A 15,553-nucleotide genomic window follows, 5' to 3' on the forward strand; every position below is an offset into this window, starting at 1 on the left:
GAAAAAAAAAAAAAGAACCTGGCATGGCCGGGCAGTAGTGGCACACACCTTTAATCCCAGCACTTGGGAGGCAGAAGCAGGTAGAGTTCGAGGCCAGCCTGGTCTACAGAGTGAGTTCCAGTACAGCCAGGGCTATACAGAGAAACCCTATCTCAAAAAAACAAAACAAATAAAAAAAGCCTGGCATGTGGCAGAAGGTGATGGTGCATGCCTTCAATCCAATATCTAAGGGCAGAGGCAGGTGGATGTCTAGATTGGTCTCCATACTGAGTTTCTTGTGAGCCAAGATTACAAGTGAGACAGGGTCTTCAAAAAAAAAAAAAAAAAGCTTTAGCATGCTTTACAGTTTGTCTCACAAGGTACACTTTGTGCATAGGAAGAATCTAACTATAATAGGTTTCAGCACAGGAAAGGATTGTCAGACAGTCAAATGACACTGAGCATTAAGTGTCACCTGGATGTCTACCATGTCTTTCTTAACACAGGAGTCAGAAAATGAGGTAGGTAATTGTCTATCAATTTTGAATCAAAGATTACAACATGTGATGAAGTATTCAATCAGAAATATAACTGGTATTCATTTATCTAGAAAAAAGTCAAGACAATACTAACCGTCATGCCATTGAATAGCTGTGTACTTGATTGTACAGAAGATATTTCTTGAAAAGAAAGAACATTGCTGACATACTTGCTTGTAAATCTATCTACAATATTGAAGACACGCTTCTCACTGCTGTTCCACCACAGCCTAACCATAGCAGGCAAGTCTTTTAAAGTCATATGATAAACTGAGCATGCCAGGTGTGGAATATGATACGGGAGAGTTGCTGTTTCTGAGGAAGAAACAAATTTTAAGTTAGTGATATGGACTTCTCACCTAGAATAGCAGACTAACAGAATATTCCTTAGAAAGCTACTGGCATTGTTCAACAATAATATAGTACCTCATAAAACAGAGAAAGGCACCCAACTCCAAGAAGATTAACATCCTCCCACAAAACTATCTGTGAAACTAAAAATCCAGACGTGGAGAGATAGCCCAATGGTTAGGAACATTTGTTGCTCTTGCAAAGAACCAAGATTCCCAGCACCAACATGGCCACTCAGCTGTCTGTAATTCCAGTTCTAGGGAGCAGATGCCCTCTTCTGGCCTCTCTGAGAAGCAACATAGTGTAGATGCACTCAGGCAAACCTTCATACTCCAAACTTCACATCACACACAGCATCCTCCGGTCAAGGATTTTTAGTTCTTCACAGATAGTTTATACAGATAAATGTACTACTGCATTTCTGTCTGAGCTTCTAGCTGAAGAACATAAACTTCACTTTAATTTTGTTTCATCAACTGAATATAGATAGCTGGGTGTGGTGACACATTCCCTTAACCCCAGAAGAGGCAAACAGATCTTTAGGAGTCTGAGGCCATCCTGGTCTACATAAAGTCCCAGGTCAGCAAGGGCCAGAGAGTTAGACCTTGTCTTAAAAATAAAAATTAAAAAGGAAAACATTCATATAGAATACTAAGCTTCAAAAATTAATGAAATTCTTATCTCTAAGATTCAGCTATTTGTTCTATGAGATAAATGTGGACAATCTTGCATTTTGGCACCCTCAGAGCTGAGACTTCCATCTGGGATTCCTCTCCATACCTCCAGGAAGTTTAGTACAACCGGGTCTAAGCAAAGTGTCTAAGGAGTTACACACACGTAACTCACTGACCTCTAATACTTAGCTGAACCTCCTCGGTGAAGAAGGTCTTGGGGTCTTTATTTGATACCTCAATAGCTGTCTCTCCATAAGTAGGGTTTTCTGGCATAAGTCTGAAGAGATGATAGAGTAATTTATTCAGACTCTTTGTTTTCCGAAGGTACATTGAATACAGAGCACGAAGCTGGTGAAAAGCAAAGAATGTATTAGTAAATTCAACTATACCAAGACAAAAGAACAAATAAACCTGCAATAGATTATACAGTGTTACAGTACAATGTACTCCCACAGTGGAATGATACAGAAGAGGTTAGTGATGGAGTTCAGTGGCAGAACACTAACATGCACCAAGACAGTAAGCTCATCTCCAACACGGTCAGAACAGACACACAAAGAGAGTGAGCATTATTACAGGAGCACTCCTATAAATGAGACTGACATCTTATTTTCTGAATCTGCCATGACAGGGCACTGTACCTTTCCTCATAAGCCAGCAGTGTCCCTCCTCATTGTTAGATACATAGTTCTAATCTTTCTGAACTCCCCATCAATACAGCCAATGTTGGTCTGTGGCTTTATGTGAGCCAAGAATATCTAGTTGCCATTCCCCACAGATGACTAACTCATACCCTCCCACACATTCCTTCCACACCATAGTCTTAATCTTACAAATTCCTCAGTAAAACTAATCTCATTTTCAAGGTTAACTTTTCTTTGTATAAAATATTACAGCATTCTTTAAGAACAGAACACAAGGATGAGTGGCATAGAATGTCATCATAAGTGTTTCACCACCAACCAGAAAATTCTAAATAAAAAAACTTCTAGTTCCCCTTAAAATTAGGAGAATCTGGAACTCGTGTGAGCGAGCATCCGGAACTCTGTGTGATCCTCATGTGTCATAACTACTTGTCTCTCAATAGCACAGCCTGGTTTTCACATCTTTACTGCTTTGGTCTCTGCAACAGTTCCATGATGATTCCTTTCAATGTGCCACACACCTCACAGCATAAGCTGTAAGATCTGGAGCTGACTCGTAAGACGTGATGATAAAACACCTTTGCAATGGAGAAATCTAGAGACAGAACCTTTCCCAAGTAGCCAAGTTTTACACCACCAACACACCAGCACAGGGCCAAGCCGCATGACTGTGGAAAGTACCTCTGCTGAGAATTAACCAGGAGAAAACAATCAGATAAAGACACACTGTATGGCACACTGCAGACACAAAACGGTTTAAGTGCTTTTATAAAGCATCCTGAGGTCTACAATGTATTTTCAAATACTAAATGAATAAAAGTAAATACAGAAGTCAGGAAGATGGCTCACTGAATAAGAGTGCTTGTTACACAAGCCTACCACTTAAATTCATTCTCTTGCTGTGGGCCCCATGGTTCAATCCATACTGCATAAAACTAAGTGTACTGGTATATATCTATAATCCCAGTACTTGAAAGCTGTAGGAAAAGGGACCAGAAGTTAAAGGACATACTAGACTACCTAGTGAATCTGAGGCCAGTCTTGGCTACATGAAACTGTCTTAAAACACAACCAAGGGGTAAGAGAAATGGCTCAGTGTTTAGGAGTTTGAGGTTCTTTGGGAGGACCTCAGCTCAGTTCCCAGCAACTCCAGCAAGGAGCACATAACTGCGACTCTGGTTCCCGAGGCTCTGACTTCATAGGCACCTACCACCACATATGTACATAATTAAAAATCAAGTAAATCCCTCAAAAATTCAAATAATAGTAATTCCATCTTTGTGGGAATGTTTTTCTGTGGTGTGGCATGAGTCTATAATCCCAGCATTTGGAAAGGCAAGCAAAAATACTGCCACAAGGTGAAGACCAGTATGGGGCTAGATTAAGTTCCAAGTCAGTCTGGTCTACACAGTGAAACATTTCAAAGAAAAGTTGGAGAGAGGGCTGGAAAGATGGTTCATCAGGTAAGACCACTTGCTACTCTTGCAGATGACTGGACTTTGGTTTATAGGGCCCATACTGGGCGGTTCACAATCACCCATAACTCCAGCTACAAAGGATCTGACATCCTATACCCTTTTTTGGCCTCCAGAGATGTCCACACTCACAAGCTCATACCCAGACGAACATGTAGACATACATATTTTAAAGTGAAATCAACACTTTTAAAACACTGGATCATGTATCAGCAGGATTAATACTGTGAAAATGGCCATCTTATCAAAAGCAATCTACAGATTCAATGCAATCCCCATCAAAATTCCAACACAAACAAAAAACTTAGGGTAGCTAAAGCAATCCTGGATAATAAAAAGAACTAGAAGTATCACCATCTCAGATCAAGTTGCATTACAGACAACAGTAATAAAAACAGCATGGTACTGACACACAAAAAAGATTATCCATCAGCTGAATGGAACTGAAGATCCAGAAATAACCCCATACACCTATAAACACCTAGTTTTTAACAAAGCAGCCACAAGTATATTCTAGAAAAACACTGGCATCTTCAACAAATAATCTTGGTCAAACCTGATATATGCATACAGAATGAAAACAGATCCATATCTTAGCATTCTGCAGAAAACTCAACTCCAAATGGATCAAGGACCAGATATGCTAACCCTGATAGAAGACAAAGTAGAAATGGTCTTGAACTCACTGACAGAAAAAAGGCCTTTCTAAACAGTACACCAGTACCACAGGCACTAAGATCATCAATCTATAAATGGAACCACATGAGGCTAAAAAGCTTCTGTACCACAAATGACACCATCATCAAAGCAAAGCGGCAGCTTACAGGATAGGAAAAACACCTGTACCAATTACCATCTGATAGGGGGTTAGTATCTAGACTACACAAAGAACCTAAAAACAAACTGGACATCACGAAACAATTAAAATGGGCAATGGAACTAAACATCGATTTCTCAAAAGATCAAACACAAATGGCTGAGAAACACTTAAAGAACCATTCAACATCCTTAGTTATTAGGGAAATGTAAATCAAAAGTACTTTGACGTTTCTGTTACCCACATTCATAATGGCTAAAGCCAATAAAACAATTCTCCCAGGATGCAGGGGAAGGGGAGCATTTATACGCTGCTGGTGGGAGTGCACACTTGTAAAACCTCTACAAAAATCAGTGTGGCGGTTTCTCAAAAAGCTAGATCCAGCTACCACAGAGATAGGCATACACCCATGTTATTACAGAAATACTTGCTCATCCCTGTGCATCGCTGCTCTATTCATAACAACCATGAATTGAAAACAGCCTAGATGTCCATCAACTGATAGATGCATGAAGAAAATGTCGGTACATTTACACAATAGAATGTTATTTGGCTGTTAAAAAAAAAAGGTGAAATTCTGAAGTTTACAGGTAAATGGATGGAGCCAGAAGCAATCGTCCTGAGTGAAGTAACTCAGGGTGTTACCTTTTAAGCTTTAGATATATGTGTTTCAATACAAATAGCATAGAGGCTAGGTAGTAAATAAGAGACCAGGGACAAGAGAGAATCTTCCAAGGAAAGGGAAATAGAATATAGTATTATGTAGAGATAAAGGCAAGGCTAGAATAGGAGGGTTATATAGGGAGAAGGATTAGAGAGAAGTGTAAAGAAATCACTATATAGAGAAAAATAACACTAAAGGCCAAGCCCTTTGAAAAGCCATATGGAAACCTACTACCGTAGAGGATTCCTAAAACATATGTTTAGAATATGGAGAGACAATGTCCCAACCAAACATGGTACGTCACTAAGTAAAACCTCTAGCGCCAGGAATGGGTTACATTTCTTTCTTTCTTTCTTTCTTTTTTTTTTTTTTTTTTTTTTTTTTTTTTTTTTTTTTTTTTTTTTTTTGGCTTTTCAAGACAGGGTTTCTCTGTGTACCCCTGGCTGTCCTGGAACTCACTCTGTAGACCAGGCTGGCCTCAAACTCAGAAATCCACCTGCCTCTGCCTCCCAAGTGCTGGGATTAAAGTTTCTTGAGTCATTGGCTAAAGCAGTCCCACAGCACACCTCCCGTAAACATCACAGGCTGTTTCCAAGGCTATTGGTCACCCTCCACAGCCTGATGGTGTGGCCCTATTTTTGAAGATACAGCTTATAGCACCAAACATGGACGAATGGAGCTAGTGGCCAACTAGAAGCTTCCTTCCCACTGAGTAGTGCTCATGGTACTGGAAGGTACCTTTCCAGATAGTGGAGGACCTACAAGAGCAACCTGCCGTATGACATACTGGTGTAATGGGGACACAAATTTTATGGGAGTAACCAAACCTTGAGGGGTTTTGGTTTAAGGCCTATTCCCTAAGATAGAACCCACACATAACACTGCCAAAGTGGCTAAGAACCTGAGACCAAACAGGTCTTGGGCAGGCCCAAGGGAAAACCCACTTTTATTCTACTAAAGGAATATAGCAATAAAATGACTCCTAATGACATATTGCTATAACAATAGATCAGTGTACTTCTCAACTCCCATCAGAGAAGCTTCTCCATTGTGGTAGTAGATCTACAACTGGACAACATGCAGGTACTCAGCCCTAAATGAGACACCTTTATCAAACACCTTCACTCAAGGCTCAGCCATGTATGTGGAAGAGGTTACAGGAAGATTCTAAGAGTCGAAGGTAATGGATGGCTGGAAGAAAATGGTGTCATCCACATCAACAGTGCACATAGGGACTCACAGACACTGTGACAGCACACACAAGACCTGCACGGGGTTAAGCCAGACAGAATCCCAGCTCAGAGAAGGGGAAGTGGACACAAGAAGTTATGGACACGAGAAGTTATTTGTGAGACATGGGCTGGACCTAGGTCCTCACATATGTAGTGGATGTAGCTTGGTCTTCATGTAGGTCCCGCACAACTGGAGAGGAAGCTGTCCCTGACTCTACTGCCCGCCTGTGGACCCTCTTCCCCTAACTGGGCTGCCTTATCTGGCCTCAGTGGGAGAGGGGCTAGGGTGGGCTGGTAGCCAGAAAGACCTTCCTGTTCTCAGAGTAGAAGGGGAAGGGGCTTTGGGGTGAGGGAGGATTAGAAGAAGGGGGTCTGCAATTGGGATGTAAAGGGAATTAATTAATTAATTAATGGAAAAAGAAGTTACTTGTGATTGATCCCCACTAAGAGTAAAAATCAGTTTTCTAATTAAGAGTCACTCTTGATATCAACTACCCTCCAATTTTGTCTTATTGGTGTGGGAGGGGGAGGAGTTGAGGGAGAAGAAAGAATATTATTAAAATATATTGCCTATTAATTTTCAAAAAAAAATTATATGGAAAAGAGTTTATCAACCATATTAATGGGAGGAAAACATATCCAGAAAATACCATTTTGGGGTTTATGATGCAAGAGAAATGAAAACTTATCTTCAAAAAAAGACACATTTGCTGGGCAGTGGTGGTGCATACCTTTAATCCCAGCACTTGGGAGGCAGAGGCACACGAATTTCTGAGTTCAAGGCCAGCCTGATCTATAGAGTGAGTTCCAGGACAGCCAGGGCTACACAGAGAAACCCTATCTTGAAAAAGAAAAAAAAAAAGACACATTCATGAATTATAGTAGCATTGTTAATCATAGCCCAGAACTGGCAATATCGTAATGTTTATCAACAGAGGAACAAATGTGGTATTTTACATAACAGAATACTTTTCAACCAACAGGAAGAAACTGATGATGGTCCACATAAATTCAAGCCTGGCGACATAGTAAAGCAACAACTTAGGCAACTTAGTAAGATGTAATATGCAAGTGTGAGGAAGGGGTGGAACTAGGAAATGACTGCTAAGAGCCACAGTATGTGCTGGGTGTTAAGCTCTGAGGATGACAACAGCTTCCTACCTGTAACTAATCTAAAAACATGAGGTTTGCACTTTGCACAGATCAATGCCACAATATGTGAAATAGATATAAAGATATAAAACATGTGCTGGAATACTGCATGGTACCAACAAGCCTATATAACTGTTACGTTTTGATGTAACACATATTTCTTCCAGGCGGTGGTTGTGCACACATTTAGTCCTAGCACTAGGGAGGTAGAGGCAGGCGGATCTCTGAGTTCCATGCCAGCCTGGTCTACAAAGTGAGTTCCAAGACAGCTAAGGCAATGAGGGAAAGCTAGTCTCAAAACAAAATAAAGGAAAAACCAAAAAAAAAAAACAAAAAACAACCAATTCTAACAGAAGGAGGAAACACACACAGGACTGTTTCCAGTTCAATCCAGTTTGCTAAGGGTTTCTTGAGAAGTTAAGGCATCCCATGATTTGAAACCATTTTTAAAAAAAAAAAACTGTCTCAGTTCACTTCAGAATAATACAGTTAATCTGTTTAATCTTCTGTGACATTCTAGTTATTTGTTTATATCTATCCCCTTTCATATTTCAGGCTCAATAATAAATGCTGCTCATGCCCAGGATCTACACAGGTCTGCACCAGTTGGGGTCTTAGAGCTGACAGGAGAATTAGGCCCACACACCCATCCTAACCCAGAAGCTATTTCCAATTGAGAACCACCTGCAAACGAAAATTCCATTTTCTCCAAGAAGTCCCACTGGGGAGACAGACTACTCTTGGGAGTAGGTCCAGGACAGCAGTAGATGCCAACAAAAACAACAATGGCATCTTTGGAGGACTTCTGTGTTTGGGTGTTTGGTTGTTTTCTCATGTTAAGTCAGGGCATTTTGTTGTTTGTTACTTTTTCCTCCCTTACAGGTCCTTTGTGTACATCATGGGTTCTACTTTTGAGTATTTATGGGATTACTGAGTGTGTGAATGTGTGTATATGTTCCTTGTGCTTTTTCTTTGGCTATTTTTCTTAGATGCCTGTTTGTTTTATATAAGGAGAGACAGAAAGAGTGTGGAACTAGATGGGAAGGGAGGGAAAGAGGAACTGGGAGCAGTAGAGGAGGCAAAGCTGTAATCAGAATATATTGTATGAAAAAAATTATTTTCAATTAAAAAAATATTGCTGTGGCTGGGCACTGTAGTATATACATTTAATTCCAGCATCTACATGACAGAGGCAGATCTTGTGAGTTCCAAGCCACAGCTGCATAGTGAGACCTTGTATTTAAATTTTTTTTTAAAGTTTCTGTACAATTTCTTTGGGTTCCTGCCTATCTTTTTTTTTTTTTTTTTTAATAAAGTACAGAATAGAGTTTATTCAGGGCATGGGGAAGGGAGTTGAGAGGCTAACAGAGGCAGAGAAAGAGAGAGAGAGAGAGAAGAAAGAAGAGAGGAGAGGGGAAAGAAGAGAGTAGAAAAGTAGAGGCCGGGAAGAGAGGAGCAGGAGCGATCCCTGCCTATCTTGAGATCAAAACCACGGTCAACGTCCATTTTCCTGATATAAGGAATATGGTGACTTTTAAGATAACAAATTTCATATACAACAAACTCTAAATTTGCTGTTAATTTTTGGACATCAATAATATTTTAGGAACAAATCTAAAAGCTCCAAAAAAGACTCTTAAAATACATCAGCAAATAACAGTGACATATGTACTAAACCTAAGAACAGGCTTGACAAGGAATAAAATATTCTGTTTAGAAACTAGATCAATGTTGCCCCTAGTATGATCCTCCCCTAAAATATACAAATATAAGAATGTACAAAGTTAGCCAGGTGGTGGTGGTGCACACCTTTAATCCAGGAGGGAGAGACAGGCGGATTTCTGAGTTTGAGGCCAGCTTGGTCTACAGAGTGAGTTCCAGGACAGCCAGGGCTACAGAGATAAACCCTGTCTCAAAAAACCATAAAAAAGGAAAAAAAAAAGAAAAAGTATAAACTTGGAGCTGGAAAAATGGCTCAGTGATTAAGAGCACTGACTGCTCTTAAATCCCAGCAACTACATGGTGGCTCACAACCACCCATACCGAAATCTGACGCCCTCTTCTGGAGTGTCTCAAGACAGCTACAGTGTACTTACATGTAATAAATAAAATCTTAAAAAAAGAATGTACAGATTTGGCCAGGCATGGTGGCAAGAATGTACAAACTAATGTATTTGTACTAAGGCATGGGTGTAAGCAACAACATAAAGTATAGTTTAAATTGAAAAATTGGTTGGAAACGAATGTCAAAAAACATTTAAGTACATTTGAAGCAAGAAGTTCTCAGCTAAGTACTTTTGTATTGATGTAAGAGAAGAATCTTACCAAGGCTAATTAAACCAAAGTTTGACATCAGAAAAAGTGTACACTTGTATTCCCAACACTCATGAGGCTGAGGCAGGGGGATGAACACGTCTTAAGACCAACATGAGAGCAAGGTCATGTCTCAAAACTGACAGAAAGGGTTTGCTGTTGCTGTTTGTTTTTAAATAAAGTGTATTTCTAAAGAAGTAAAAGCTAAAGTTGTGCATGATGGCACACACCTATACTGCGAGGGCCGAGGAGGCCAAGGCAGCAGACTTGGGTGCACGCCCAGGCTGGATCACTGACAAATGAGAGGAGAGTGTGGGAGCAGAGCGAGGAAGAGGGCAGAGAGGCTGAGATGGTTCTTCTGACATGTGAAATAACAGAGACATCTAGTGGCCGATGCAGCAACTGCACATGGTTAAGTCTATTACATTAGGGTAGGTATGACAAAGGCTACTTTGCTGGACTAGTGTCTTGATGGGGAGAAAATACTGCTTAGGATACTTGGTAGCCTTTCAAAGACTGTCTTCAGATCATGGTTTTCAGTAACCTAACAACTGAATCTGTGTAGCAAGATGGTGGCTTCCCAAACAGCAGCACCTGATTCCCATTCTCTAAAATCACCATTAGAACAAAGCTAACACACAAAGATCTTTCCCTGAAGTACAAAAATAGTTGAGTACATTCTGTTAGGAGAAAAAAATTACCCATATCCATTTCCAAGATTCACTCTTGGGGACAGAAGTGTGCACCTGAAAGAGTACATGACCTTGACACACAGCAGGTGTGTGAACCTAGCTGGCAAGGCGTAGATTTGCTGCAGAGCATTCCCTCTCAGACAGGAAGGAAGGTGCTTTGAGAAGCACTGCAATGCAACCGCCCAAAGCTTTCACACGAGTTGATTCCATAACACCCACCCACCCCCCAAAAGTCCAGTATTTACTTACCTGAGACGAAGCAGCTTTGAAGAAAGTAAGTATTAACTTCCAAGTAAGGAGGTACCCCAGAACGTAGCAGAAATCCTCACTCAGTGGCTTAACAGTAATGATCTGGCCCACAGGAACACAGCCCAAGACATTCTCCAGCAGCTCCTCCTGGGTACTGAGAAGAGACATCAGCGCAGCAGGCGGCGACCTGGGAAACAATCATCATACAGCACCATTTACCTGTCTCGGAACAAATTAGTGGCACTAAAAAACTTCAGTCATTTAAACAAAGAAAATCTTCCCCTATTTTGTTTTTCTTTAGATATTTTCTTTATTTACATATAAATTTCCCCTTTCCCAGTTTCCCCTCCAAAAAACAAACAAACAAACAAACAAAAACAACAAGAACAAACCCCTGTTGCCTCCCTCCCTCCCCATGCCTGCCACCCCACCCTCTCCCACTTCTTGGCCCTGGCATTCCCCTACACTGGGGCATAGAACCTTCACAGGGCCGAGGTCCTCTCCTCCTATTGATGATCGAATTTGCAATCCTCTACTATACACATTTTCTTTGTTTGTTTTTTGTTCTTGTTTTGTTTTTTAGTTATTATATAGACACACCAGAAGAGGGTGTCAGATCTCATTACGGATGGTTGTGAGCCACCATGTGGTTGCTGGGATTTGAACTCAGGACCTTCGGGAGAGCAGTCAGTGCTCTTACCCACTGAGCCATCTCACCAGCACTACTATACACATTTTCAAAAAGAAAAAAAATTTTTTTTCATGTAAAAAGACACTTTATAATGTCAACACCCAAATACAGCTGTAGAAAACACGTATCCCAACTTTCTGTTTATAATTAAGGAAACAAGTTGCAGGCTGGCAAGATGGCTCAGAGGTTAAGAGCACTGACTGTTCTTCCAGAGATCCTGAGTTCATTCCCAGCAACCACATGGTGGCTCACAACCATCTGTATTGAGCATCTGATGCCCTCTTCTGATGTGTCTGAAGACAGCTACAGTGTACCCACAAAAAAGTGCTACTTTCTCTGCTAGCTCCCTGCTGCTAACACATGAACCTAAGCTTTTCTCCAAGCTTCTGCCATCCCATGGCCTATGCCTTCTAGTCTGTAACAACTGTTGCTACTATCTTACAAACATCATCTGAAATCACTTTCCATATGGCCATCCAATGCTGTTATCTAACTTCTGGAATGACTCCACCTCAGCTTGCTTCTTTCTGCAATTTATGCTTTATCTCACGTCAGGCTGGTGGCATACTATGTCCTAGCAAACGCTGTTCTAAATCCTTAGTGACTCCATCTTTGCAGGCTGTACATGGTGTATTATGGATTTGTTTGCCCAGATGCACATGCATGTGGAGGCCGGAAGAGGACACTGGGTTTCTTCCTTTTCACTCTCCAGCTTTTTTCTTCACACAAAGTCCTCTCACTAAGCCCAACACTCAGCACTCACTGTTTAGACTCCTCTTATGGAAGCAAGCTCAGGGATCTGTCTGTCTCTGAACTCCTTTTCCCCAATCTGGGGTAGCAGGCACATCTGGCCATACATGGCCATACTTTATGTAAGCACTGGGGATTCCAACCGAGGGGCTCAGGCATCATGGCAAGGGCTCTTACCTACTGATCCAATTCCCTAGCCCAAGAATCCCATTTTTCAGGCCATCTCTTATCCTGTCCTTATACTGTTCTAGCTTCCCCATCCACCACACCCTCCCCTGCTTTGTACACAAGAGTTAGTTCATTTAGACTCTCACTGAACAAATGAGAACTACTTGTGGACTTGCCACAATCCCGAGCACTCTGGATACTGTGGAAAGTGAAACAGGGACAGAAATTCTTTCTCTCAGAGCTTGCCAAATATCTGACTAAAATAATGAGTGACAAACACTGACCCCACCTTTTCCATGTATATCTTCAACAGTCACACTTGAGTGTCTGTGCCCAGTGTTTCTTCTGCAATGTTAATATGCTGTCTATCCTTGTCTTAGTACCCATCATACATCATACACTCTACTACAGAGCAGCCATTAGAGTGAGCTCCTTAAAAAAAACAATGGGCTTCCTATACAGACTTGCCCTCAGCACTGATATTCTGTGTACAAAGTAGCAATTAACAGACACCTGAACTGCTTCATTATTTCCACAGCTACGCATAGCCTAAGAGTTTTAACAAACAGCAGCATATTGAACTATGAGAGAAAATATGGAAGTAGGGGAGATCGCTCAGCAGTCAAGAGCACTGAAGCTCGATTCCCAGCACCCACATGGCATCTCATAAGCATCTATAACTCCAGATCCAGGGGATATGGTATACTCCTTTGGACTCTGTGGGCACAAGGCACACATGTTATAAATACACCCTGTTATAAATACAGACAAAACACCCACACACATAAAGTAATAAAATATCAAAAGAAAATCTTTGAAATCTTTAACATAAACTTTGAATTTCATTTGCCTTTTGGAATTTCTAAAAGGGTACGCATGCAGAATTAGTACAAATCTGAAGTCAGAGGTTTTCTGCATTTCAGTTTCCTAAAGTCAGGATGCAAATTACAAGAATACGGCAAAGAGAGTCATAAGTGGGATTGGGATGCCCGAGCGTGTAGGCACTTACTGTACATGTGTAAGGACCTGACTTTGGATCCCTAGAGTGCAAACCTGGATGTGGGAGCATATCTCTGATCCCAGCCTTATAAAGTAAGATGGGAGGTGGAAACAGGAGAATCCTCAGTGGCTGGTGGGGTCAGCTAGCAGGGCACATTGCAGCAGCCAACAAGAGACTATTACAGACAAGGTGGAGAGAGCATCAACAACGCCAGGGGGCCCTGTAACCTACACTGCATGGAGACTATTACAGACTAGGTGGAGAGTGAGCATCAACAACGCCAGGGGGCCCTGTAACCTACACTCCATGGAGACTATTACAGACTAGGTGGAGAGTGAGCATCAACAACGCCAGGGGGCCCTGTAACCTACACTCCATGGAGACTATTACAGACAAGGTGGAGAGTGAGCATCAACAACGCCAGGGGGCCCTGTAACCTACACTCCATGGCACACACCTGCACTCACACACACAAATACACACCCCCCCCCAAAAAAAAAGTGAAATGAAAGCAAACAAGCCAAAACCCTTACAAGGCTGGTTCTTCCTCTTCATCTCCATATGACCTCAGATTATCCTGATCATGCTGCGGCAATTCAGGCATCAGTCTGAAAGCAGAACATCACTTTTAACACATTTATAGACAATTGTCTATTACTAACTTGTGCTTAAAGGCCAACAAAGCGACTTTGTGGTGAGTCTATCCTTTAATGATTCCTTTCCAAAATAACAATGTACAAAGGGACAAAAATGACATGGTCCTCTCTATTACTAGGATATGTATAACCCAGTCTCCATTCTCAGTTTTGTTTTTTTTTTTTAAGATTAAAAATACAATCTAGGGGGCTGGAGAGATGGCTCAGCATTTAAGAGCACTGACTGTTCTTCCAAAGGTCCTGAGTTCAATTCCCAGCAACCACATGGTGGCTCACAACCATCTGTAATGAGATCAGATGCCCTCTTCTGGTGTGTCTGAAGACAGATACTGTATACTCATGTACATAAAATAAATAAATCTATTAAAAAAAAAACTAAAAAATACAATCTAGGGTCTGGAAAGGTGGCTCCATGCATAAAAATAAAACACACTAAAATGCATCATGTCTTAGAGACTAAATACTTATTGCACTGCAGACGTCTTACTTGTATAGCATATGATAAGCAGCAATTTGCACGGGTCTGGCTCTGAAGAGAAGCAGTGGGGTCAAGGTGTTCAGCAGAGTCTGAAGGTGCTCTGGCAAGTTTGTTTTCTGGCTGGCAACCAATCTCGCAGGGAGCTTGTGGCTCAGCAGCTGGTCCTTGGAGATGTATGTTAGTGTTTCACACATGGGTTTCAGCATTGCATTCTGAAAAGACGTTTCAGATAAGTCTTTGTTTTCTCCTGGTATGGAAATGAAGAAACACACACAACTCATAAGAACATAAGTGGGTTGATCAAATGTCATTTAAGAAAACCAAATGAGGGGCTGGTGAGATGGCTCAGTGGTTAAGAGCATTGACTGCTCTTCCCAAGGTCCTGAGTTCAATTCCCAGCAACCACATGGTGGCTCACAATCATCCGTAATGAGATTTGATGCCCTCTTCTGGTGTGTCTAAAGACAGCCACAGTGTACTTACATATAATAATAATAAAAAAAAAAGAAAAATGAAAACTAGCTACTACAACCATGACAAAAGTGCTCACTGAAAGTAAACTATATGTTTCTGTTACCCTCAACTGTCATAAAGGCCTCTACTACACTTTTTTAAAAAGCAATAGTTTGGGGCTGGAGAGATGGCTCTGAGGTTAAAAGCGCTAACTGCTCTTCCAGAGGTCCTGAGTTCAAGTCCCAGCAACCACATGGTGGCTCACAACCATCTGTAATGGGATCCAATGCCCTCTTCTGGTGTGTCTAAAGACAGCAACAGTGTACTCATATACATAAAATAAATAAATCTCAAAAAAGAAAAAAAGCAATAGTTGTCTAGAAGGGTTCTAGTGCTGTACTCTGCTGAATTATAGTATCTAACTTGCAATGGTTTCTCAATCCCACGCCATCTTTTTTCGTGTCATTCTGTGTCTGTACTATGAAGCAGCAGCAGAGAGACTGCTTCTAAGAAACCAAGCTAATTTTACATTTTCAACAGCCATTTTCAATAATTACCATTATCATGACCTATTTG

At 41.2% G+C, this 15,553-nt stretch overlaps 1 protein-coding gene across 1 annotated transcript in view; it reads right to left on the reverse strand.

Moving 5' to 3' along the window:
* Positions 1-15,553, reverse strand: part of Ltn1 (listerin E3 ubiquitin protein ligase 1) — a 69,680-nt gene that overhangs the window by 6,961 nt on the left and 47,166 nt on the right. Inside the window, exons 23-27 of the mRNA XM_031364320.1 lie at positions 14,534-14,771; positions 13,924-13,998; positions 10,782-10,968; positions 1,720-1,891; positions 613-833 (exon numbers count right to left, since the gene is read on the reverse strand). Coding sequence (XP_031220180.1) covers positions 613-833; positions 1,720-1,891; positions 10,782-10,968; positions 13,924-13,998; positions 14,534-14,771 — 893 coding nt within the window. The remainder of the gene's footprint in view (positions 1-612; positions 834-1,719; positions 1,892-10,781; positions 10,969-13,923; positions 13,999-14,533; positions 14,772-15,553) is intronic.

Source organism: Mastomys coucha, unplaced genomic scaffold (genome assembly GCF_008632895.1).
Source record: "Mastomys coucha isolate ucsf_1 unplaced genomic scaffold, UCSF_Mcou_1 pScaffold12, whole genome shotgun sequence".
Classification (NCBI taxonomy): Eukaryota; Metazoa; Chordata; class Mammalia; order Rodentia; family Muridae; genus Mastomys; species Mastomys coucha.